The sequence below is a fragment of the Sorex fumeus genome, unplaced genomic scaffold (assembly GCF_029834395.1).
Source record: "Sorex fumeus unplaced genomic scaffold, SorFum_2.1 ptg000315l, whole genome shotgun sequence".
Classification (NCBI taxonomy): Eukaryota; Metazoa; Chordata; class Mammalia; order Eulipotyphla; family Soricidae; genus Sorex; species Sorex fumeus.
Genome location: NW_026606372.1, coordinates 113,575 through 139,859, shown reverse-complemented (window position 1 = coordinate 139,859; position 26,285 = coordinate 113,575). Strand labels below are relative to the sequence as shown.

At 40.3% G+C, this 26,285-nt stretch overlaps 1 protein-coding gene across 1 annotated transcript in view; it reads right to left on the bottom strand.

Moving 5' to 3' along the window:
• Positions 1–26,285, bottom strand: part of LOC130018881 (cytochrome b5 reductase 4-like) — a 58,936-nt gene that overhangs the window by 20,327 nt on the left and 12,324 nt on the right. Inside the window, exons 3-10 of the mRNA XM_056109557.1 lie at positions 23,815–23,915; positions 19,815–19,896; positions 12,555–12,584; positions 9,097–9,157; positions 8,612–8,672; positions 6,193–6,286; positions 3,952–3,981; positions 2,376–2,498 (exon numbers count right to left, since the gene is read on the bottom strand). Of these exons, the coding sequence (XP_055965532.1) occupies positions 2,376–2,498; positions 3,952–3,981; positions 6,193–6,286; positions 8,612–8,672; positions 9,097–9,157; positions 12,555–12,584; positions 19,815–19,896; positions 23,815–23,915 (582 nt within the window). The remainder of the gene's footprint in view (positions 1–2,375; positions 2,499–3,951; positions 3,982–6,192; positions 6,287–8,611; positions 8,673–9,096; positions 9,158–12,554; positions 12,585–19,814; positions 19,897–23,814; positions 23,916–26,285) is intronic.

The following is a 26,285-nucleotide window of genomic DNA, read 5'->3' as shown; positions in this document are numbered from 1 at the left end:
AAAAGTATGTGCATAGCTTCAATTTTAGGCAGGAAAGCCAGAGCCAACTACAGTGAATTTTGACTCAGGCAGAAATTTATGGCAGGGCCAAGAGTTCACAGAAAGCCTCAGGAAATTACAGGGAAGAATACGTGAGCAGGATTCATTCTAGGAACTTCTAAATGGAGGTCAGCTGCGGCTCTAGTTTCATTTACTTCTTGGATTTGGCTTCTATCTGGTTTGCTGTGATTTTTCGATCACTGGTCAGAACATTTCAGAGCGAGAGGTTCAACTTTAATAACATCTCTTTTCATTTTCACCGCCTTTTATCTGTTTTCTTCTAATCCACAAGGTCACACCATCCCTCTTCCACGTTCTTTCTCTTTGCCTGTGCACATTTCAGACCTCTTGCTCCGGTAAAATGAATTTATTTAACCTTTCCTACACATAGCTTACATTTTTCATTCTCTACAATCTGAAAATCGCCAGGTGTAACAAATACCCAGACAACTTGAAGCTCTGCCTGGAAAGTTATTCTTAGGACGTGAAAATGTTCTTTCAAAGCCATCCTAATGTCACTTATATTAACCGACTTCGAAGGCTTCATTCAGAGCCAAATCCATCTATATCTGTTCCCAATCCTTTAAATGTGTTCAACTTATACCAGTGAACTTGCCATTCTTTGTTTTTTTTTCTTTATATAAATGCATTCTTCAGTCTCATGCTTTTAAATATTCTTTCTTCCACATGGGAAAATAACCTACAACTTTTTTTTTATTTCACACCTAAAATAAACCTTTAAAATTAATGGATACTAAAAATAAGACTACTTGATGCTTCTGTGAAAGTTAAAATATTACTCACAAATCTATTTTTGTAACTGGCAATATTTTAAGAAGATACCCTGAAAATTAGCTAGTTAATTTATTCTAAGCTTTTAAAAAACGAGTCAAGATGTTTCTATTTGGCTATTTTTAAAGATGCAAGACGGCAAGGAGCGAGAAACATGGAAATAAGGAAAAGCAACAAACTCTGGAAGTTGACAAAGCAGGTGGCTGGAACTCAGAATACCCAGTGGGCGCTTATCTTAAGATGAGGAATAGGAAGTGAAGAATAAACCGATGTGGACATGGGATTTTCTGCCCCCTAGTGGTCAGAAATGGGAGGGACACTACAGTCCTCTTTTCCTAGATGACACGAACTCTTCGTTGCAAGGAGGTAATTCGCCCAGAGATTGTGAGAAAACATAGACATCATTTCCAGACTTCCCAGAGAAACAGTGCAGCACGGCCACAGTAATATTACTGTTAATAGGCACAGATTCTTCAATTAAATTTAAATACGAGCAGGCAGTCAGGGATTAGCACACATCCAAAGAAAGTATTTAATAAGAAAGACACAACAAAACAAACAAACAAACAAACAAAAAAACCCCCCAGGGACCACATTTGCAGTTATGCAGGCAAAAGAAAACTCCTAAGGAATTAGGAGTTTAATTAATTTAAGTAGTTTTTAAAAGAACAGGCAAAACTACTAAGAATAGGATGCTAAGATAAAAGAACAGAAATCAAAAGCATTCTTAGAAGTCAAACATGAGAACAGAAGTCACTGAACAGAAATAAGTAACTCAGCACAACACAAATCTCAAAGTAAAATGAAACAAAATAAAACTAAAAACAAGGGGAGAAAAGGGACCAAGGGACAGTGGTATACTGGGTTTTGGGCACTCTGGTGATAGCTATGGGACAAAACCACTGCATATCAAAAGTACAAACATTAACATGAGTGTAAAACTAACACTACTGCAAACCATTTTATCTCAGTGATAAGTAAGTATAAAATAATTAAATTAATTAATTAAGAAAAAATAATCTCCTGTACCCCTGAGCCCACCAGGGGTGATACTCAGGACAGAAACAAGAGTAATCCCTGAGCACCACCAAGTATGGCCTACTGCAACCCCCCAAAAAAATAAGACAAAATATACCCCTCCCTCCCCCAAAACAGTGGATCTTACTTTAGTAAACACAAAAACTAAAACAAGACCAGAAACCTGAAGGAATGGAGGGCTGGGAAAGTCTCAAGAGTTTCGCACAAGGGAGCTTCATCCAAGTATCAAGGTCAATGGCTTAGCCATGCTGTTTAGACAGTCTGAAATTAAATCTATTTCTATTTTTTAAAGAAACTCTCTCTCTCTCTCTCTCTCTCTCTCTCACTCACACACACACACACACACACACACACACACACACACACACACACACCCCGTTTGTACTTCTTAGAGGGGGATACAAGGATCATTTGGCTGATCCCACAGCGGCCTTCTGAATTCTGGTATCCGTGTGCCAGTAACACAGGATCATGAGCACACGCCACGAAATAATAACAGTACAAACCTCTATCTTTCTTTGGAATAAATGAATTATGAGCTTCCAGGGGATGGCCAAGACTCTTCCAAGAAGTCTTCTCTTTTTTCTTGAGGACAATCTCTATCTTCCCCACAACCTCAACAATTCGCACTGAAAAGAAAATGGATTTCATTTGTGTTTACTGACAACAGATATATGAGTTCATGTCAAAGCCAGTCTCCCGAGCAAGAGACAGCGCTCAAGGGGCTGGAATGGATGTCTTACATGCAGGGTTGGGTTCAAGGCACCTCGTGTCCCCCTAAGCACACGATGCTGACGGTGGCTTCAAACCCAAAAGGAAGTTTCAAAGCTCATCTTTCTCAAGCAATTCAAACACACTGGTGTGATACAGAAGATGACCATCACTAACAAATAAGGCTGTGAGTACTTACTCGCCAAAATAACAAACGTGTGCTGATTTTCACACATTTCACGCAAACTAATATACAAAGGGCAACTTAAAACACAAAGGCTGTCACATACAAATCAGGCATTAAGTGGACTCGCAAAAGCAAATGCAATTTCTATTCCTCATGTTTCTTCGTTGGTATCAACGGGTTTTTCTAAGTAAGTGTGGTTGATCTGAGCTTTAATACTGAGCTTTATTAACCTTTATTAACAATAACAAAAAAGCCTCAGGAGAATGGGATCCTGCAGAGTGCAGTTACATCTTTTACAATTAAAAGCTTCTTAGCCGTGAATCTTTTTAACTGTGAATGATCAACACGGTTTAAATCGTATCAGATCACAAAATATAGATTTACATATTTTTGTGAAATTTATATATTTTAAAACCTAACGTATTTTGTCTGCAGAAAACGATTTCTGTTCTACCTCACAAATACATAACTCAGGAACAATTTAGCAACTTCTTAAAAATCAGTCGCAATGGTGTTAGATTGGGTATCAGTCATATTAAGTTCCAACACCTCTTCCTTCGCCAGTGTACAAATCCCACCACCCATGTTTAACAACAGCTTGGTAATGGTCTATCTTTTGAAGCGATTCAATAAAAACCTTTTTTTTAAAAAAAAAAAAAAAAAGCAGGGGCGAGAGAGACAGGACAGGGGTTAAAGCACCTGGCCTGTATGTGAGCTGACCCAGCTCTGGTCTAGTGACCATCACTGTGTGAAGCCCTAGAGCTCTGAGCACTGCCAGGGGTTTCAGGTCACCAGAAGCAGCACAGCCCCCCCTAAAAGCACCTCTCGGAACAGCAGCCCGGCTGGCTGCCAATCACTTTGAAAGGGTCCTGGGAGGCAAAAAAACAACCAGTCAGGCAACCAAAAACCAAACACAAAAAAAAAAAACCCTCAGGAAATACTATTTCATGAAAGCCTCAGATCCTGAACGATTATGTAAAATCCACACCATGCATTTGTATACAGCACTATTCATAATTTCATGCCCTGCCAACATTTGGGTAAGTTTATTTCTACAAGCTGCATGTCAGGAGTAGGGGAAGGATATCTCCTATATAGCTCACATATAAAATCATATATATCATATATACATATGATTATTCTTTCACCACAATCATACATATGATTATTTGGGGGGAGCTTACCAGAAAATTCTTCAATCTCATGGCTTAGTTCTGGGAAAGAAAAACACACATGGTTGAAAATTCTGCTTTAACTCATATAACTATGAATACCATTAGAAAATGTAAATGGTTTTTAAATGGTTTTTCTGCATTATTTTGGATCTCTCAGGAAAAGTAAAACACTGTGAGACTAGAAGAGCTTTTACACAATAAAGAGCCAACTTATAGATAATATATTATTCCATTTTTTCCCCTCATTTATCTTTGATAAGTCAACAACTAAACTAGGTCAACTATGCTCTAGACTGACAATTCTACAAGTCAAGAAGGTGGGGGGGGATGCTGGGACCCGTGGTGATGGATGACGGGCACTGGTGGAGGGATGGGCACTTGATCATTGTATAACTGAAACCCAAGCACAAAATTGGTAAGCCTATAACTGTACCTCATGGTGTTTCCCTAATAAATAAATAAATAATAATAATAAAAAAAAAAAGAAGGGAGCAAAGGAAGAAGAAAGAGCTGAAAAAAAATCCTGAGCATCTCTGTGCCACATGCTTTTTAGGTAGGTGTCAAGGACACAACAACACTAGGTAGGTGTTAGCAGAAGAGAAAAATCCCTGACCTGATGGAACTTTCACTCCAAGGGGAGGATGCAGGACATATTTTTACAAACATCTGGCCTAAATTTCAAAGGACTAACAGTTATTTCGAACTTACCATATTGTATTTTTTCTTTACTGTTTCAATATTAGCAACCAAGAAGTTCATATTGATTGTGGATTTTTTTAAAAAATTAAGTGCGAATAATACAGTTAGTTACCAATGTGAACAAAATAAATCATGGAGTATATGAAACAGAAAAGACAAAAGCTTACAACAGTTTTTGTTTTTTTTTTTTTGGCTTTTTGGGTAACACCTGGCAATGCACGGGGGTTACTCCTGGCTTTGCACCCAGGAATTACTCCTGGCAGTGCTTGGAGGACCATATGGGATGCTGGGAATCGAACCCGGGTCAGCTGCCTGCCAGGCAAATACCCTACCTGTTAGGCTATTGCTCCAGCCCACAACAGAGATTTCTAACTTGTGGAAAAGTCATGACAGTGCTGATGAAAAAGGTCTACTTTTCTAGGTAGCTGAGTATTTGGCTAAAACTCTCCTACAAGAAACTGAGAGATCTTCCACTAACGAAATAGAGAACTGGATACATTTCTAGGAGAGAGGCTTAAAGTTCAAGACTTGTTGAGCTAATGAAAGGGGAAAGCGGGGAGAGAATGTCGGAAATCATTTATCTCTTCTCGTCAAATTGAGAACTGAAGGTTGACTTCGTTAACAGAGTAACTCGGTCAGCTCAATCTTGAGCCAGCTGAGACCAGGAGAATGTCTGTGCTCCCGTCTAGGAGAGTTTCAACCAAATATTCAAATATTCAGAAGTAAACGAAACAGTTTCACGTTAGAATGATGCGTTAAGAACAGTTACCAAGATGGTTTTTCTGAATCTTGAATTTTTGTTGTTTCCTTTTCCTCTTTTTAACTAGAATTCTATCGCCTTTATAAAGGTAGAAAAGAGTGGCATATCTTTGGTGATGTTCCAATTTAAAGTATATATCTATGCAACTCATCCCCAACCCCTCCCACCCCCCCCCTCCCCCAGAAAAAGGGTGACACCATAGAGTCAATTCATTATGCTGCAAGTGATTAAAGGTCTGGAAACTCTGATTCTAGGTTTTCACACTGACGTCCTGAGATCACAAGAGACAAGAGCGAATGTTTCATGGACAAGCAACTGAGGGTGACAAAGCAACTCCACTGTTCAGACTCCTCGGGGGCAGCTCTGACGTCCCGAAGACCCGAAGGAGACAGACAGGCTGCTGGAACAAACCGAGCGCTGGGTGCTGGGCAGGACCAGGGAGGGCACACAGGTTGCTGGGAGTTGTCTGACGAGCTCAGGCAAAAGAGACTGACGAAGCAAAGTCATCAAATAGATCACACTATCGACAATTTTATTGCATCTCGTGGTTCAAACTTAGGAAAGATGAAGTCAGATTTTCATCGGCTGGCACTTTCAGTACCATGAAGAAATATTAGGAAAGCCTAATCAAAAGTGATAAAGACAACCACACACACAAAAAATTCATTCCCTAAATTAGTGCCACACTTAAATATTAGTAAAGAATCGGATACTCTTAATACTGAAAAATAATCACACAGAATTATAAAAAATTGCTTATTCTTGAAGCTAGTAACAAATGAAATACTTACTAATATGTATAAGATATGAATAATCGTTGATAATTGTTTCTGCTCTAAAGGAATCGTCCTTATGATCAACTATTATTGAATCTAAATTGACATCCTTAAAAAAAAGAGAAAGATTAAATTGTAATTTCTTTCCAAATTTCTACAACCACACTTTTAAGACAATCAGCAGACATTCACATGACATTCATTGAACCACGAAACTAAATAAACATCAGTTCTGTTTTCTCTCTCTCTTATACAATCCAAAGCACATATCATTTTTAATTACATATGTGTACTTAATATCTACCTTAGCGGACTGGAGATATGCGGCTAACGTTCTTGCTTTGTACCTGGCTAATCCAAATCTGATTTCTGGCACTGCATATGGTGCCCCTGAGTGCCAGAAGAAGTGATCCTGGAGCAGAGAGCCAGGAAGAAGCCCTGAGCACCATGGGCTTTCTACGTAGCTTTGATCTTAGTACCTATGATCTGCACACCACCCTGAGTACATTCCATGCACTGGCCTTTCCCTTAGCCCTGGTATCTCACTGTTACTGCAAGCAGAAACTGAGCCCGCTGGCAGTCCTTACCCACTCAGGCAATGAGCTTAAAATGAGAGGGAGCAGAATAAGGGGAAGGCAGTGCCTTGGGCTTTCCTGGTTCCATCAGATAAATAGTAGCTGTCCCGTGACATGGTGAAATGATCCTGCCTGAGCCAGAGGAACTCACTGGCTTCAGATATGGGTCTGCTACTGCACCAGGAATGTTCAGAAATTTCTAGTTCTCACAACGAGTTCTAAATCTACACTGTTTCTCAAATGTGAAAATCGTATCAGTTCCAGGACTGGAAGTGTTTGGGTATTCCATGAAAATCACAACTGCAGTGCTTGAGAGCCACTGCCAGCAACACTCAGGGGGGCATGGGGTGCCAGGGGTCCCAGGATCAAAATTCTGAAGCTCTGCGTGGCCGCTATTGAGGCCACATGACGTCATATGCGCTTCATGATCAGCAAAAGAAAACAAATTATCTAATGAGGTCTTTGCGGCAGGTCTGAATGTTGGGGAAAATTCCAAATAATAATGTTGGGGTTCTAGTCATAATATTGAATGTGATCAACATAGATAAAGTGGAACTCTGCCACACAGGCGGGGTGTGTGTGTGTGTGGGGGGGGGGGTATACTGGAGTTCTTGGTGATGGAAAATGTGCACTGGTGAAGGGACGGGTGTTTCATCATTGTATGACTGAGACTTAAACTGAAAGGCTTTGTGACTGTTCTCACGGTGACTCAATAAATAAAACTTAAAAAAAAAAAAGAATTAAAGCAACTTAGCTATCCAAAAAGAAAAAAAAAATCTGAAGCTCGGGGACTGGAGTGATAGCACAGTGGGGAAGGGGGAAGGCATTTGCCTTGCACGCGGCCAACCCGGTTTCAATTCCCAACATCCCATATGGTCGCTGGGCACCGCCAGGAGTAACTGCTAAGTGCATGAGCCAGGAGCAACCCCTGTGCATCACCGGATGTGACCCAAAAAACCAAAAACCAAAACAAAACGGAACAGAACTCTGAAGCTCCAGCATGTGAGGCCGGGGCTCCCTCCTCACAGCCAGCTCACTGGCCCCAACTGTGCAAAAGTTATATATATATTTTTATTTTGCTTTTTGGGTCACACCCGGCGATGCACAGGGGTTACTCCTGGCTCATTCACTCAAGAGTTACTCCTGGCGGTGCTCAGGGGACCATACGGGATGCTGGGGATCGAACCTGGGTTGGCTGCGTGCAAGAGAAACGCCCTCCCTGCTGTGCCATCACGCCAGCCCCTGTGCAAGTTTTAAATTCTCTCTCTGCTTATTTATCTGGCATCTGAGTTGGACTTTAAGTCCCATAAAAGCGAAGTTTCTCTGGGCCACTGTAGCAGCCCTAATTTCTACAACTATGAGGCACCCAAAGTTAAATAATTTCATAAATGAATTATCTCCTTAATTATAATTATAGTTTCAAAAAGAAATCTGAGTGCCACTAAAGGTTTAACTTAATCGCAACAGCAGTCTCTTCTATCATTCAAATCCCGTTTATGTGAGGGAAATGAGCTTTTATGGAAAAATTCATTGGAATTCTATTTAAATCTATGCTGGGGGGAAAAAAAATCACTATAAAACAGTAGTCTAAGAGGCTGACTAGAGCATGGCTGCATAAACGTATCCTGGAGCCGGCATGCCTGAATCCAAACTCCTAGATCTGTTCCTTACTCCGCAACTCCCAGTAAAGTCCTTGCTCTCTCTGATACAAGTAAAACAGAGATTATGAAAGGAGTCACATCACAGAGCTTCTGTGAACAAATAAATTAATACAACAAAGTCCCTGACAGAAGTGACATTTATGGAGCACTTATATCCCTTCCCTCCCCTCCAGCTCTGAATTTCAGAGACGCGTTTACCTTCTTCTGTTTGGTATAGATGGCAATGGTGACTGAGCAATCTGTTTGGAACCAGTCGTAGCTAAAAAACATATTTGAAAAACAATAATCGTATCAACAGCCATGCCCATTAACAAAACACTCAGATCATCTTTATATTAAAAGATACATTAAGTTGCGACGATGACAACAGACTTGATCGCTTTCTTCGTATTTCTCCATATTTTCCAAGTTTTCTACCATGGACATTTATCTTATAGTCACAACAAATATTTTTGAGTTGTTTTTAAAAGAAGGCCTTGATATTTAAAATGGGTCGAACTTAAGTTCGTGTTTACAGTGCGGCTCATTCTCAAGTGTCTGATAAACTAGACACTACAAGTGCTTGGACCCTGAAGCATGATTAATCGAGGAAGTAATAAATCAGAGTGGTTTTATTTTAAAAAGAACGTAATTTTTGATGTCGAACTGATTTAGCTTTTTAAAAATAAAACAAGAACGCATACCTTGGAGAACTAGGGCCTTCTTTGGCACACTTATCTGTTCCTGGGTTTCTGGGAAGCATGCCTTTGAAAAGGAAAACAGAACAGCCACAGTTAACCTAAGAGGCATCGTTCTTTCTTACTACGCTTCCTGAATTAAGATTGAAGGACATAAATCGCAAATGTACGACCACACAGAGAATTTTCATCCAGTAAAACACTTGTAGCTGACACTTCCTGATGCTTTTCCCACTCACCACTCTGCCCCCAAGGATGACCACTATTTCTTTTTCTTTCTTTCTTTCTTTCTTTCTTTCTTTCTTTCTTTCTTTTTTTTTATAATGTAGGAGCACTGCTATTTATTCAGCCATTGATTAAGAGGACTGAACTGGGCACGAACTCCACATTACTTTTTTTTTAAATTTTTAAAAAATTCTAAATTTTATGTTCGTTCACAATGTTTGATTACACTCAATATTCAAACACCAAAACCACCACCATTACACCTTCCCACCACCAAATTCGGGATGTTTCCATCCCAAACCTCCATCCCTGTCCTAAAACACAACCGAAATAATATATTTCGTATTGTATGTTATGAAGAACTGCTGAACAAGCTTACAAAAAAGTGTCCACATAGGAAACAGTGTGAAGGTTGTTCAATTTCGGCCATTAAGACATTCTATAGGCTACCACTAACATGCTGCTGAAGTTTCGGTGATGTGAGCTTTGGGTGACCACTATTTCAATGTCTGATATTGCAATTAGCTTACTGATTATATGTGACCTTTCCAGAAATGGCATTTTTGTAAGCTACATTTTCTTTTGATCTGGATGTTTTGCCCAAACTGGCAGGCTACCGAATGTAACCTGCCCACACGGCAGAGTCTGGCAAACTCCCCGTGGCGTACCCAATATGCCAAATACCAGTAACAATGATGGGTCTCATTCTCCGAACCCTGAAAGAGCCTTGAATGTGGCACTTTTTTAAAAATCTCAGGGCTAGGACAAAGGAGACGTTACTGGGGCCTGCTCGGGGCAATCGACGAACAACAGGATGGTCGTGATCGTGATTGTTTTGCCCAGCTAACTCTATAGGCATTACAGTTCTAATGTAAAATGAGAAAAATTAATAGTAATAAACCAAAAGTAATGAGTTTATTTTTTTTTTTGAAAAATCTACAAAAGCTACGGTTTTCAAATTGTTTTAGGAAACTCTAAGACACAGGACTCCAGAGATCTTGTATATAAGTATCAGTACATTATAGCTCTAAGATTTAGTTAAGAAAACAAAAGTAAAAACAAAACATATTGCTACTAAAAGACTTCTGAAAATATTAGAAACTTTCAAAAGTTGTTTTAGTTGCAGAATTTCCTGTTTAAACAAAAGTTTAATGTAAGCACCAAGAGTCACACAGCTGTTTGGTTTATTTTGTTTGTTTGTTTTTTGATGAAGCTGACCATGAGCCTTAAGCTCAGAAGTTTGGCAGAGTCTATTCCCGTGTATAGAGTCTCTTCCCATGTAACTGCAGAACACACTTAATTCTTAAATTAACAACGATATGACATAATAAGGTCTAAGTTAAGAACTAATTAGCCGTAAACCTAAAGAATGCTCTACCACTGAACTACATACATAATTATAAGACAAGACTTCAATAATTAATATGAACTTTATCTGATAAAGGGCTAGAGAGATAGTATGTAATTTCCTTCTTTGATCTTGCTGTTTTCAGTACTTCATACCAGTGGTTCTCATTTAACTGGTACACCTCAGGCCTCTTTAATCTGAGTGCGTGCACTTCTCAGCTCTGGGAAATTTCAGCAATCATTTTTGAAACTCTTCTTCGTCAGAGTTGCTTCCCTGGTCCTCAGGGGTATTGGTGATCTTCATGCTGCTCCTCTCGATTTTCTCCCAAAGTTCTCTCGCCTGTCCGTCTATTTTGAGCTGCTTCCCCCCCCCCCCCCCCCCGATCTTCTGCTGTTGTCTAGAGATTTTGTGTCTCATCTCGGAGCTCCACTAATTTTGTCATCAGCTGCTGTTATTATGCTACTGAGGCCTTCCGGTGACTTTTTCATTTCACCTATCAAATTCTTCAGTTCTATCATGTCTGATTCTATTTTTTTCCCCCTCACAATCAGCATTGTTGTTGTTGAGGATTTGGGGAATAAGGAACCCAGATTTACTGCTGATAGGAATATCAACTGACTCTGCCTTTTTGGAAGACAATATGACATTCCTCAAGAAACCAGCACTTGAGCTTTGATACGACCCACGAATTTCACTCCTTGGCCCAAAAGCACAGTGCAAGAAAGACATCTGCACCCAGATGTTCATTATAGCACTACGGACAAGAGACGAAATCTGGAAACAAGCTAAATGTCCAAGGACAGAGGATGGATAAAGAAGCTATGGTACATATACACAACAGAGTACCATTCGGCTCTAAGAAAAGATGAAATCATACAATTCGCTGCTTTGTGGATGGGTCTGGAGAGGATCACGTTCTGTGAAGTTCATCAGAGGATCAAGGACAGACACAGACTGATCATCGCTCATTCTGGATGCGGGAGATGAGGAAACTGCCTGGGGAAGAACAAGTGCCCAAAGCAAAAGAAACAGGAGCAGGAGAACTGGTGGCCTTCAGTAGAAAGCTGGCCACTGGGATGGGGGTGGGGCTGAATCAGCTCTGGGAGGGTCCACCAGGGCACTGGGGAGGGGAGAAGTGCCTGCCATATAAGGCAGGCTGAGGGCAGAGGGTAAGTGGGGACACCGGTGGAGGGCACACAGGCGAAGGGACTGGTGCTGGGATCCTGTACACGTGAAAATTAAGATTGAATAAGTCTGTCATTCTGTCATTCACAAGGATTCCATTAAAAAAAAAAGTAGAGCATCTGCTTGCATTATATAGGTCAACGCTAACCATTATGCCATCCCCTACTGGAGGAGCAGGGAGCGGAAGTCATGATTTCAAGTCATACCTGAAAGACTGAAGAGACCAGAAATGTTGATCCCAGAGAAGGGCAGATAAAGAAGTGACTCAACACCTGCATGCCAATACCAGAGGGGCGCACACCTGCTAGGAGGGCCGTGACTGCTCACTCTTGCTCTTGTATCTTACGTGTCACTTAACATTGTGGTTCACAGCTGCACATACACAAAGTGATCTGAATAGGTATGTGGGAGACTGGCCCGGCATAATTATACTCTGTTACATCCTCGTGATCAAAACCACCTCAACTGCACTTCTCAGATAAATCTTCGTCCTTCACAGACAACGCGGATTCAAAGTGAGGACAGGGGGAAACGAGTCAGAGTTGTCACAGAAGAGAATAATGTCTATGTCAGAAGAACTTTCTGTCAAATTTTCTAAGTCACGTTTCATATGCAAAATATCTAAATATCCAAAATGACTCTGATGACACTGTATGCAATTCATCTGAATAGGATTCAGCGTGGGCTTTAAATTGATACGACTTACCATTTATGACTTTCTTCTCCTCTCGAGAGTCTGCAACGGCGAGTTAGGAAAAAAGTCAGATAATACAAAATGTCAGAGTAAGTTCAATTAATTTCAAACCAAGACTTCTTTTTTATTCAACATCCTTCTTCTAAAATCAGAGGAGACATATTGAGCTAACAAACAGCTGATATTCCACGTAAGTTTCATATCTAAAGACTGGTAGGCATTCCTTCAGGCGTTTGCATTACATAATCATTACACCATTACATGTTTTTTGGGTTTTTTTTTCTTCCTTACTCCTTTGGTCATTTTTCTTGAACTGTATGTTTTATCCAGGTCATCATATTCGAAACTAGTCAAAATTAACAGAATTTATTAAATTATGCTATACAAATGAAACAAACATCTTAAAAATCTAAAAAAAGATATTTTACATTCTTTTTCATTGAAGTCAAAAACTTAAAAGATGACACGCTAACATAATATCCAAGTAGTAGACTGAAAGGTAATTAATTTACACCAAAGTTTTCCATTCTGGGAGGCAGGTGGTTGGAGAGGCTGGCATCTGGTGCCAGAAACTGAATTTGGAATTTCATCTATGCAAAGGCATGTGTTCTACCAGAGTTACATCCCCAGTAACGCTTTTAATTTTTTTATTTCCTGACTTCCAATCAATTAGATTCAAAATTATCTTTACTTCACTCATCTGTCATAAGACAAATTTTATTTCTAACAAATTTAACAAAATATACTCAGAATATTATCATGTTCACATGCAATCAATATAAAAACCATGACATATTGATATTGTTTGCTTCATGCTAAGTTCTGGAATCCAGTATGCATTTCAAACTCGCTGTGCATCTTATTTTAGTCATATTTCTAGTGCGAAATAACCAGGTGTAGCTACTGGGCTACTATAATGACAACAAGGAGTAAGAATAAGGGCAAAGGGTAAAAATTACCTCATCTTTTTCACACAATAGAGTGTCCCACACAAATAATCAGTAATTAGAGCCTCCCTTTTCAATGTTTCTCCTTTTACTCATTACTGATACCTTTTGAGTATAGAACAAACCACAGCACTGTCTTAAACAAGATCATAAAAACATATCTATTTTGATAACAAAGTTAGTATTATATAGTTTTTCCTTTTCTTTCCAGACACACATGCCATGCTAGAAAACACCAGAGAAGCTGTGAACTATCTATCCTTTGGGAACTACCCGACTGTGAGAATGCCAACAAAACAAACACTGTCCTCCCGTTGTTCATTGATTTTCTCGAGCGGGCCCAGTAACGTCTCCATTGTGAGACTTGTTGTTATTGTGTTTGGCTTATCGAATACGTCACAGGTAGCTTGCCAGGCCTTGCCGTGCAGGCGAGATACTCTCGGTAGCTTGCCAGGCTCTCCAAGTGGGGCGGAGGAGTCGAACCTGGCTCGGCCGGGCTGGCTGTGCACAAGGCAAATGCCCTACCACTGTGTTAACAAAATACCAATTTCAGATCTCTCTATTCCAAGTCTGGCAGGTCACCCCAAAAAAGGTGGAGTCAGGGATTCTGAAATGAAAAAGGTCAAAGTATAAAGTTCAGTATACTCACTGACCTCATCCCCACCGCTGCTGACCTGAACAGAGCAAAACTTCACAATCCAAATGGACTTTCTAGTGATAGATACATTTATATTCCCATTATCACATGCCCTGTCGATAAGATAAATATAGGATATGCCAGGAAACAACCATCTTTTCATGGCACAGACACCCAATACAGGCTAGTATGGATCTGATTATTCTAGGAAAACAGAAAGGAGCAGAACTATAAGAAACCTCAGCACTGTAGCAACGAAAGAGTCACGGGACCCAGAGTAGTAACAGCACTGTACTACGAGCACCCTCTGTCATTTCTTATGCACTGGGTAATCTGCAAAACTTCCCATAACAATATTAAGATATTTTATTCTCAAGTTCCATTTTCTGCAGAGGAATAACACTCCATTCTCTTAACTGACACCTAAAAAAGCTAAAGGGTTTATGAGCAGAAATGAGATTTGAACTCAGGCAAGTCTAGGGAAGGTGTGTTCTTTCAGCAAAAATGCTGCATAGCAATCAATATCAGGACTAGAAAGAAACGTTAAAAAAAAAAAGGTTTTGGAGCGGAGAGTACAGAGGGCATGGTGCTTGCCTGCACGCGGTCAGCCTGGGTTTGATTCCCGGTAGCCCATATGGTCCCATGGGCCCCACAAGGAGTGATCCCTAAGTGCAGAGTCAGGAATAAGCCCTGAGCACCACCACTGTGAATTCACAGTACCTCAGAGTTCACCTTTCACTCTGGATTAGAAATGTGTTTGCGTTCCTCTGAACCAGGTGATAACAATAATTAAATTCATTGTGATTCGGGTTTAGTTTGAAATTTTCCCCATGCACGTTCTCTTCAATTTGTGTTATGTTTTTGGTTTTGGTTTTTGTGGTGGGTCTTAGGCCTGAGTATCTTTGCTCCATCTTTGTATGGAATTTAAAGCTGTTTAAATTTTTCTCAGCACTCAAAATACTAGTCTCGGGCTGGAGACATAACTCAGCAGCAGAGAGCACTTGCTTTGCTTCCAAACTCTGCGTGTCTCTGGCTGTTTTTCAGATCTTCTCATTGTCTTTCCTGCTCTGCAGCTTAAACAGAACTACCTACCTAGGCATTTCTTTTATATATCTTGTTTGCAATCTGAACTTTCTGACTTTAAGGATTTGTGGTCTAATGATTCTGGAAAAATCTGGCATTGTCCCTTCACGTGCTGCCACTGCTTCTCGATCATTATCAGTTTACTCTGGAAACATTTACATATTAGATCTTATTACTCTATTAGTGCTCTCTCCCTCTCTCCCCCTCTTTTTTCTCCCTCGATATTTTCTGTGCCATTTCTGAGTTCAATGAATACTACTTTTATGCCTAAACTGACTCACACCAGATCCTTCTTATTTCTAGAACTACTATTTGATTCTCTGTCAATTGTACGTGGCTACTTTTTGTAGTTCTTCTTTCTTTTTCTACTTACCCTATCACAAATAAAAAATATAAGCTAGGCATCATTAAGTATTCTTATTGTCCCAAACATATTAAACATATAATCTTAATCATATATATGAATAATGAACTTCTGGGAGTCACATCTTGTTATTGTTTCTATGTTTTATCTTATTTTTTTATTTTGCATTAAAGACTCTTCTGAGATACACCTGTGGGAATTCTCAGCGTTTTAGGTTCAAAATGTGCCCCACCATTAAAAGTTTGTAGACATACCTGAAAACAAGTCATGAGAAACCATTCCATTTATTGACTTGGTTTCTGAGACCATTCCAATAGTGTACTCGAATTCTCAATTTTCATACGAACAGGGCTGTGGTTACAAATTCTGAGATAATCTCTCTTTCCTCTCCCCTATCATACCTCATAAACAAGGCAAATGCAGACAAGACACCAACCATCACTCATCATGCAGACCTTCGGGAGTTCACGCCGTGGGCTAAAACTCTCGATGGTTCAAGAAACCAGAGCACATGCACTGTAAGAGGCGGCCCTGGCTCAATCTCCAGCCTACGCAGTCCCTCCGACTTCCAAGAATAGCCCCCAAGTGCACTTGGATTCAGTCCCAGAACAGCAAGAGTTCAAGCCACATGCAGCAACTCGCAGAGTTCAGACACTTACTGATGCAAATCTGATTTTCTATCATCTAAGCGTTAAATTTACTGCGAAGGGGCTGCAGAGGTCGTACAGCAAGGAAGGTGCGTGCCATGCCCTGCATGCAGCAGACCCACGTTCAATGGCCAGCCCTCAAATGACACCCCGCACACTGCCAGAGGGCACCATCAAGAGCATGCTCTAAGCACGCCAGGTGTGCTTTTATTTTGGTATTACTATACCAAAGCACTACAATTATTGTGTGACTCTCCTAGTACCAAGAGAAAGAGAACGTAGAGCTAGCTCGTCACTACAGACTGCTGTGTCGTCCGTCTAATTTTTTTCATTTTCCAAATTTTGGGTGCCAGGGGACTTCCCTGTGAACTAGTACGCTCACATTCAATGGTGTTTTTGAACTTGGTCAAGCATTTTGAGGATTATCTGTTTTTCATTTCCAGGGAGGAAGGAAGAAAATGAGCAAAGCCCTTTGACTAATTTCATGTTTCCTATGAAACAGAAGCCTAGGGACCCTGGCATGCTCTCTGATTACTCTGAACGGTGTTCCCAAAGAACGTATGACCTTTCGTACAGATTGTGTAAATAAGATACATGACATTCAGGATGAGGGAAAATTAGAAAATGAGAAATTTTAGTCAAGATCCTATCTTCTACGGGCAGTGAATCACTGAACTTAGGAATCAATTAAGAGAAAAAGCGATTGGGTTACAAAAGGAAACTGGTTTGGAAAAATTTCCAGCAGCATGACTCTGATTATCAGAGACAGCCGAAATTTATTCTGAGCAAAACCAAACATTCTTTCAGCGAGCTCGCATCTGAACGTTCCCTGAAAAACTAGAAAGCAGATCCAATCAGCCAACAAGCTGACACGTGTTTGTCTCTGCAGTACACACACGTTGCTCCCTGGTTTTGTTAGCGACGCTGCTGTGGACAGTCGGGTTCCTTCACACTGAAGAAACAAACTCAGAAGAGGCCAGAGTTTTCTTCTGCCAGAAAGAAAGAAGGCGAAGGGGCCTGCGGAAGGGTGAGGGACAGGGTTCTGCCCTGCCACCAGAGTGACGGCTCCCTCCACAAAGGGAGTCTCGTCAAGGACCTCACCTTCACAAGCAGAATCCACAACAGACCCAGCTCTGGCAACTTCCCTGTCTGGTGGGAAACATGTTCTAGGAATGGCCTGTGGCCTGCTGGTCTGTGCACACCTAACTGGCATTTGCTGCCCCTGGGTTTCAAAGGCCGGTACACAACACTACCAGAAGTGCACATCTAAGGCACAGCAACAGCACAAGGTCCCACTAAGACGGGAGAGTTGATCATGACCACAGCAGGTTACTTCACAGGAAAGCGGGAGGAATGTCCCTCAACTCCTGGGGGAAGTTTAGTGTTAGACTAGTTAGGCTTTGAAAGACCATGTGTTAGGAAAGTTGTTTAACTGGTCTGAACAACTGATTGGGGTGAAAGGCCAAGTCTACCCACTCCCTCTTTTTTGGAAGAAGAAAAGATAATAATCCCTTTTGAGTATCATATGCACTGTGTAAGAAGCTTTTCACTCTCTGATTCTTAGTCCTGGGGGCTGGAGTGATAGCACAGTGGGTAGGGCGTTTGCCTTGCACACAGCGACCAGGCTGGCCCAGGTGAGATTCCTCTGCCCCTCTCGGAGAGCCCAGAAGCTACCGAGAGTATCTCGACCACACAGCAAAGTCTGGCAAGCTACCTGTGACGTATTCGATATGCCAAACACAGTAAAAGTATACAACGGAGATGTTGCTGGGCCCGCTCGAGCAGATCGATGCATAACGAGAGGACAGTGACTGTGACAATTCTTAGCCCGCTGAGTTATTGTCAAGATTAAAAACTGAGGCCCAGACATAGAAACTGGCCCAAAGATAGGAAAGCCAAGAATCTTTGGAAACCTGTCTTGCTTATCTAGGTAAGCCTCTTTTGCTTCCATACTGCTGATGAAGGCCCTGGCAATACACCCCGAATTACAAAAGTCGGCATACTACATAAATAGAAGAATGGCTGAACAAACCAATTTTTCCTAATTGGTAAGCCCAAGAAGTTATTCAAAAGAAATGACTAGGGCTCCTTTCTGCCACAGTACAGGACTCAACAAAGCACTACTATCAAATGTCTAAAACTGTCAAAGTCCATCTTTATGGTATCTTTGAAAAACTATCTTTACATCTTTTCTCCCAATTTTAGGATGGGGTTGTTTGCTATTACTAATGGGAATGTTTGATGTATTCTGGATTATTAGTCCTCTGATGTGTAATATGTGAATATTTTCCCTCAATATTCAGTGTGAGGTCTTTAATTTGGAGCCTCATTTAATTAGTGTAGTCTTTAATTCTGAGACTCATTTATTTTGTTTTGCAAAAGCTTCTAAGTTTGATGCAGTACCATTGTTTATTTCTACTTTCATTTGCTTTAACCAGCAGGGTCACAGTGAAGATCACACCTGAGGTTAACCTCTTGGAGAGGGATTCTGGTCTGAAGAATTCTTCTCTGCCCTCCTCTCTTGCCTTCTATCCTTTTAATAAAATCTTTTCTAAATTCAGGAAAAAAAAAATCTTGGAGAATTCTGTGTATGTTTTTCTCCATGTATCTTATACAAATAGGTCATGTCAGAGTCTTCAATCCATTTTCAATTAACCTTTCTGTATGACATGAAGTCTAGTTTCATTTTTGTGACTGGGTTTTCCCCATTTGTTGAAGAGGTCCTCCTTGCTCCACTTCATACATCGAGCCCTGTATCATAAATGAATTCTGGGCTCTAAATTGATATAAAGACAATCAACAGGTCTGAGGAAAAAACATTATTACTGATCATTGAGTAAATGCAAATCAGAATGACATCACTGACACTATACTAAAAAGCCAAGAAATGGTTAAACGTTTGCGGAGTCGTTGCATATGAAGGATGCTAATTCACTCCTGGTGGAACCATCTGGAAAATGATATAGAATCTTCAAAAAATTAAGAATAATTTGACCCTGTAATTAATTTTACTACTGGCATTATCTAAATCAAGAATACAAAATATTAATCAAAAAGGACATATGCCTATCTTTATTCAATTCAGTATTATTTATAATATTTACAAGAACTAGAAACAACCCAAGTTCCCAACAACGGATGAGTGGATAAAGAAATTGTGGTGTTTGTATGGCTGACACCCAGTCACAAACAATTTTGTAACTGTGTATTTCATGGAGATTCAATTTAAAAAGGAGGGAAAAAATATATAAAACTTTTTAGTTCTTGCTAAAAAAAATTTATGTATGGTGTATATATACATATATATATACATATACATATACACACACAATGGAATACTATTCAGCTATAAGAAAAGATGACTCTTGAGAAGAAAAGGACAAATACTAGATAACTGCACTCATTTAAGAGTATAAAGAAACAAAGCAAGGGATTATTAGATTACGTCCAATGGGAACAACCCTGAGATATATTTAAGAGAACTATAATCTAAGGGCTTTCGGGAGGCAGGCAGGAGGACAATCCCATGGGATAATGAGAGATCCGTGGAGGGATCCTGGCACACAATGGCAGCTCAAGACTGGCACCACTCACCTTTACAAACTGCAGGTTTGACTGCCATTCTGCCAACCAGACATTCTTTCAGCATGGACTCATAATTGACCCATCGATGAACCTGACACAGAAAATAAATGACAACATCATAACTAACTATACGACATTTGAAAAGTTAAGCATCAGACTGAATTAGCCAACAGGAACTGATAGGCAACGTGGGCAGGGATTACTCAAACAGTCTTCTGAAACTCAGTGAAAACACGCACGTAACAGACACACATGCTCACACACGCGCACGCACACGGGTGGGGTGACGGTGGACGCTGAAATGACCCAGCATGATGTCAGGCCACATTCTGTTAGTTCCCTTAGAGAAGGTGGATTTTCAAGGGATTGGGCAATTGTTTCTGAAAAACAGGGAGGGTATGTCAATCAGTGTGAAAATTTCTGGGACACCACATACTAGACGACTTACTGTCTAGAGCTTTCCAGAAATTCAGGACACTCTTTCAGATATCCAGGGGGCCTCAGGTTTTGATAATACGAGGATTATGTCTTTTTGTGTTTTTTTTTCCCCCTTTTCCACAGTGCTGACATTTGCACTGTCAACAATAAAATTGAGGGAATCTTAGCACTCATCAAAATGTACTAAAATCATTATCTTCACCAACAGAGGACACAAAGAGGCAGGGGTTTCATTAAAGAATATGTTTTGTGATATAGGGGAAAATACTAATTAAATAAAAGAAAATCTCAACCCTGGGCTTGCTCTTCAAGTCCCTGTTCTTCCTTGCGTGTGTGTCTCACTAGCTTGTCTTGTTAGGCGAACGTGATAACCACTACCCTACAGAAACCAGCCTCGCTAGCTAGCTTATCTCGATGTCTCTTGGCTCACTTATTTCCGTTCTGGAAAAGCCCGTGTGGTCTCTTAAAAACATTATTTCCCCTCTTTCTCTCCTCTCACATCTTCCTAAGCAAGTTTCATTCAATAAAAACCACCCTGCTTTACTAATAAATAAATAAATAAAAATCTCAGGCCTTGTTACAGGTTTTTACTTTATCTTTTTTAACATTCAGTATGAAAAAACGGTGTGTCCTCAAAAAATACTTTTTCAAAGTAAAATGAGAGTCCAGAGGAAAAACAGTTTGGTAACTGTTTGATTTACAAATTCAAATGGACAGTTTTCTTTAAAACCCACTTAAAAGAATGACCTAACGACCCATAAACAAACAGGTTACTCAGACAGGGATATCTGACAGACATTTTCTTGAAAATGAAAAACCGAGACTGTCACTTCGAAGAAAATAACCAACAGCACTTGTTGAAAAAGTTACCAGTGGAAATAAACTTAAAAAATTTTTTTCTGAAGGGCAACTTTTCAATATGCATTGAAAACTTTAAATAGCTGCTTTTTGTACGAAGTAATTTGGGAATTTACCTCAAAGAAATATTTGCACACATATATGCGTGTACCAAGATCGTCATCATAGTGCTATTTATTTTAGAAAATATTGCACACAACCTAAATGCCAACTATAAATGATCAGTAAAGGAATATGATAATATGTTACTCAACAAAGCACAACAAAAATCACTAAGGTAATTGTCATATACTCTGTAAGAGTCGTAATCATATACTCTGGAGTAAATAAATGTACAGTAATACAGCAAATATGTAAAAAATATTTATATGTATAAAGTAAAGTAAGTAAAGTAAAGGCCCTCCCGTTGATCGTCGATTTGCTCGAGCGGGCCCAGTAACGTCTCCATTAGAGACCTTGTTGTTACTGTGTCTGGCATATCGGATACTCTCGGTAGCTTGCCGGGCTCTCCGAGAGGGGCGGAGGAATCGAACTCGGGTCGGCCATGTTGGCTGCATGCAAGGCAGACGCCCTACCCGCTGTGCTATCGCTCCAGCCCAGTATATGTGCTCGCTTCGGCAGCACATATACTAAATGTGTATAAATAGATACTTATTTATTAATTGAAATCATTCACTAATGTATACAGCAGATTATCTCAGATGTATGGGATTTGGTACAATTTTAATTCAGGAAATGAAGGAAATCAAAAAGGCAAAGTTCTGGAATTTCTCAATCACAAAGCCAGACTTCAGTACATATAACTGGTGGAAAAAATGGCAAGGATTTCAGTTTGCTCACAGCAAATTACTTATAGAAAATATTTACCTTGATAGAGCATTTGGGGGGCTTCAAATGTCAGATGAATTATTTTAATTATATTTCACAGTTAAACTAAGTCTCTAACAGTCATAGAACAAGGTGCTAAAAAAAATATCTTTTTTTAGAATACTAATCCAGCTGACATAGTGCCTTAATTAGTACCAAAGATATCAGGACAGTATTAGAAAATCTGGGCTAAGGAAGATCATTCTGGTTTGATCTAAGGCAGTGATTAGATACCAGATGATATAATGTCTAAAGACAGCACTGCAGAATGTTTCCAGTAACTGAATGCTGGGGTATAAGGAGTCAAAGCAAAGAGGCTTTCTGTCTTCATGTTCAGGCCACCACAAACAGGAAAGGGAGCAAAGGGAAGATGAGTTGCGATTACAGAGAATACGATGAGCTGATAGGTCAACAGGCTATCAAGTACTCATTAAGCACAGGATTCTGTTGTTGCTGTGAAGGCCACGCCCAGCTGTGCCCTTAGACAGAGGCAATGTTGGCAATGTGGGGGGCAACAGGACAGCTGAGGCGGAAGCATGTAATAAACACACTCTCTACTACTTGGGCCATACCCCGGCCCCGCCCATCAGACTTCTGGAAACTCAGCTTAGGCGAAAAATTAGAGAAGGAAATCTGATAACGGAGAGATTACTTAATATTGTGTGTACAACTCAAGTAGCGTGGGAAAGATTAAATTTTTCAAATACTGAAAGATGAGAAGCTTCACCACAGTTTCCAGGACATCAAGATAGTCAAAAAATTTTAAATCAAAGAAAAAGGAGCAAGAGTCCATATATTCAGCCTAAAGAGGGTACAGAGAAGATAAAAAAAGAGGAGGATAGCAGTAAACTTTGTAAGCAAATGTTCTCAAATCTTTCTGTTTGGTGCACACTTCTAGGATCAACCAGTATCAGATGACAAAGGAAATTCCCCAATAATCTCCCAAGCATTCCGACCAATGGGCAAACATAAGATCGCTAACCCAGGAAGACATTAACAATCAATGGGATGCGGCCACTCTCAGCAAATGCAACCAAGTACAAAGGTGCCCGCATTTAAAGATAAGACAAATTCTATTTCTGGCAACGTGGTCAAAAAATACATCCTAAAATGTAGGAGAAACTGAAGGAATAGGTACCAAGTGTCTTTTTGATGAGATAGTAACTATAAATATAACCTAATCTCATTCAAGTGCCTCAAAGAATATAAACTCAGTAGGGCAACACAGTTAACTACCAAGAAGTACAAAACAAAGGATGTGAGAGGCAAAAGCAAGTGTCTCTTCTTCTGAAGAGTTTTTTTTTAAACTCACAGTTCAGCAGTTGATGGCAATATACATGAGGTAACTTTTAAATAGAACTAATTGTTTTTAGTAAGGGGAAATAAGTAATTCACATATGAGTTGAGACAGCCACACATACACACAGGTTCTCTGCTGCTGCCTTAGAAAATTTATATTATCTATTCATCTATTAACACAAATGAGAAAAGAAAAAGCACAGAAAAGGTGCATGGCTTGTTCTTTCCTCTAACCACCCCTGCCTCCTATAATCTAATCATAATTATTACCATAATCAACTAAAATAAAATAAACACCTGCCACAAGAGGTGGCTTCAAGCCCTTAGAAGCACTGTCGTAGTCGGTTTAAACCGCCTTTGAAACTTTATAAAATTCAAAGGCAAATGAAATAAATGGCTGTTATTTGCAAGCATTCTCCAGAATTTCAAAAATTCAAGCTAACCGCACTTTATGCGATTACAGTTATTTTTCACACATGCCACGCTGCTCCATCCAAGAGCCCTGGCTGCTTCTTCGTAATGGCTAGACTCACTTTCCACCTCTTACCTGATCAAAAAGTTCCGTTCCGTCTGCTCCTGCTGCTCTCATCAGCTCATCTTCTCCACCAGGGTGATACTCCATATATGGACTGACGTTATAAACAAGCCCTATTGCAAAGCAAGGAGAAACAATATCCTAAAGGAACTTACTTGAAAAGAAGCAAACTAGAAACAGGAGTTTAAGTACACCTTTACCAGGGCTGGAGGGATAGCACAGTGGGTAGGGTAGCCTGACCTGGGCTCGATTCCCAGCATCCCATTTGGTCCCCCGAGCACAGCCAGGAGTAATTCCTGAGTGTGTGAGCCACTGGATGTGACCCAAAAAGCAAAATAAATAAATAAATAAATAAATACACCTTTACCAATAATCTTACTGAGCAAATCATGATTTTTTTCAAACTATTAAGAATAAAAAGTATCTGAGATGCGATCATATGCGACCCTTACAAACGAATCATAGTCTGCCTGTTTTTTGAGTCCTGGCAGATAATCTGAGCTCCTGCTTCAGAAGCACAGGACAGTAGGACACCACCCTGAAAGTGGTGACGAGAGAACCAGAGCTAGAGTGTAGCCAGCAAGGAGCTTGCCTTGGATGCATGTGGTCCAGGTACAATCTCTGGCAACCCATATGGTCCTCCGAGAATCACCAGAGTGATCCCTGAGTACAGAACTAGGTGTAGGAAGACCAGACAACTGTGGATGTAGCCCTCAAACAAAAACAAACAAAACTTCGTGCCCAGAATGTTAGCCTTTGCAGGTGTTTCCTGGAACTCCATTTCCGCAGAGATATATAAAGCAGACAAGATAACCTCTGTATACTCAGTGAGTCATGCGTCAGGCGAGAACTTTGGAAATGGGAATCTTTTATAACGGGCAGGAAGTATGCCTGTCCTTTCTGGGAGGACACATCATTTTTATTACGTTCATTTAGATCAGTCTTTTCTTCTAAACGGAGATGCTACCTTGTCTGTTGTTGGGGCCACAGGTTATGCAAACAACCCTAAAAAGACTATCGAGTACAAAGACAGCAGCTCTGCTCACAAGATGTGCAGAAAAACAGAAGATCGATGATGAACGTCCTCTAAGCAGAAGGGAAGAACGAAACACTCGCACTAATGCTTGAAGAACAGATCTATGAACACAACACACTAATACTTCCACTCTATCACCTATCTCTGCCCTCAGAAAGAACTGGATGAGGGAAGGGGAGAAGCAGTCGCGCCTGCTGTCTCAGAAAGGGCTGAGCAACGGTGACTGACCGCTGGGGCCTGTTCCATGAAAGCCAGCTAATGGTTGTCTGCAGCAGCCCCAGGGAAAAGGGTCGTTGTTTCCATCTCAATACACATTTTATCTTTTAAAAATATTGATTTTAATAGATTTATTTCATCTGTGCATGTACCTAACTGTATTTCTTAAAAAACAGGAACGGGGACCAACACAGAAAAAGAAATATGTTGATGATCAGCGTTTCAAAGGAAGTGTTTTTTATTCTGTTTAAAAAAATCCCTGGGGCCAGAGAGATAATACAGCAGGTAGGGCACTTGCCTTGCATGTTGCCAAACCGCCAGCATCCCAGATGGTTCCCCAAGCACAGCCAGGAGTGATTACAGAGTGCAAAGCCAGGAGTAAGACCTGAGAAATCTCAGGACGTGGCACCGAAACAAAACAAAATCCTTTGCTTAAAAGAACTGGAGCCGGAGAGATGGTACAGGGGGTTAGGTGCTGCCTTGCATACAGCCAACCTAGGTTCGATCCCAAGCAGCAAATATGACTCTCCCGAACTCAGCCCGGAGTGACCCCTGAGCACAGAGGCAGGAGTAAGCTCTGCGCACAGCAGGTGTGGCTGCAAAACTGAAAACAAGTAAAATCAAAACTAGACCGTAGAGTAATTCTACCCTAAGGATCTGAGTACACTGAGAACAACGAACTTCCTTATATGGAGGACTATTGATTATTTGATGACTTCCAGGCATTCAAGTGACCACAGTGACTTAAAAGTGTTCACCCTATACAATAACACTGGAACGGAAGAAGAGCCTGAACTTCAGAATTAAGAAAAGTACTGTAATGTTCCTACCAGTGTACTCCAGATTTCTTTATAAAACTTCTTGAAAACAGGCACAAATGGAGGTAAACCTTGTAAGTTTGGGCATCCACGCAAATACGTCTAGTAACAACAACAACATAGTACTGAAGAGTTTCCTCATTTTCCTTTCCCCATAAACCTCACATCGCCAAATTTAGGAGGCATTTTCCTATTTAATGTTCCAAAATGTACAAATGCCAAGTTATTTTTTTTTTTAAGACATTCAAAATACCCTGCAAATATAGGAGCTCCTAACTTCGTCTGCAATCAGGCTTTCACTGTAGTTCAGTTTCTCAGGAACATGAAATCTAAAACAGGATCGATCATCTAATGTGCTGAAATGTCATTGTTTCCTTCAGCAACAAACAGAAACACTGATAACAGCTATCTGG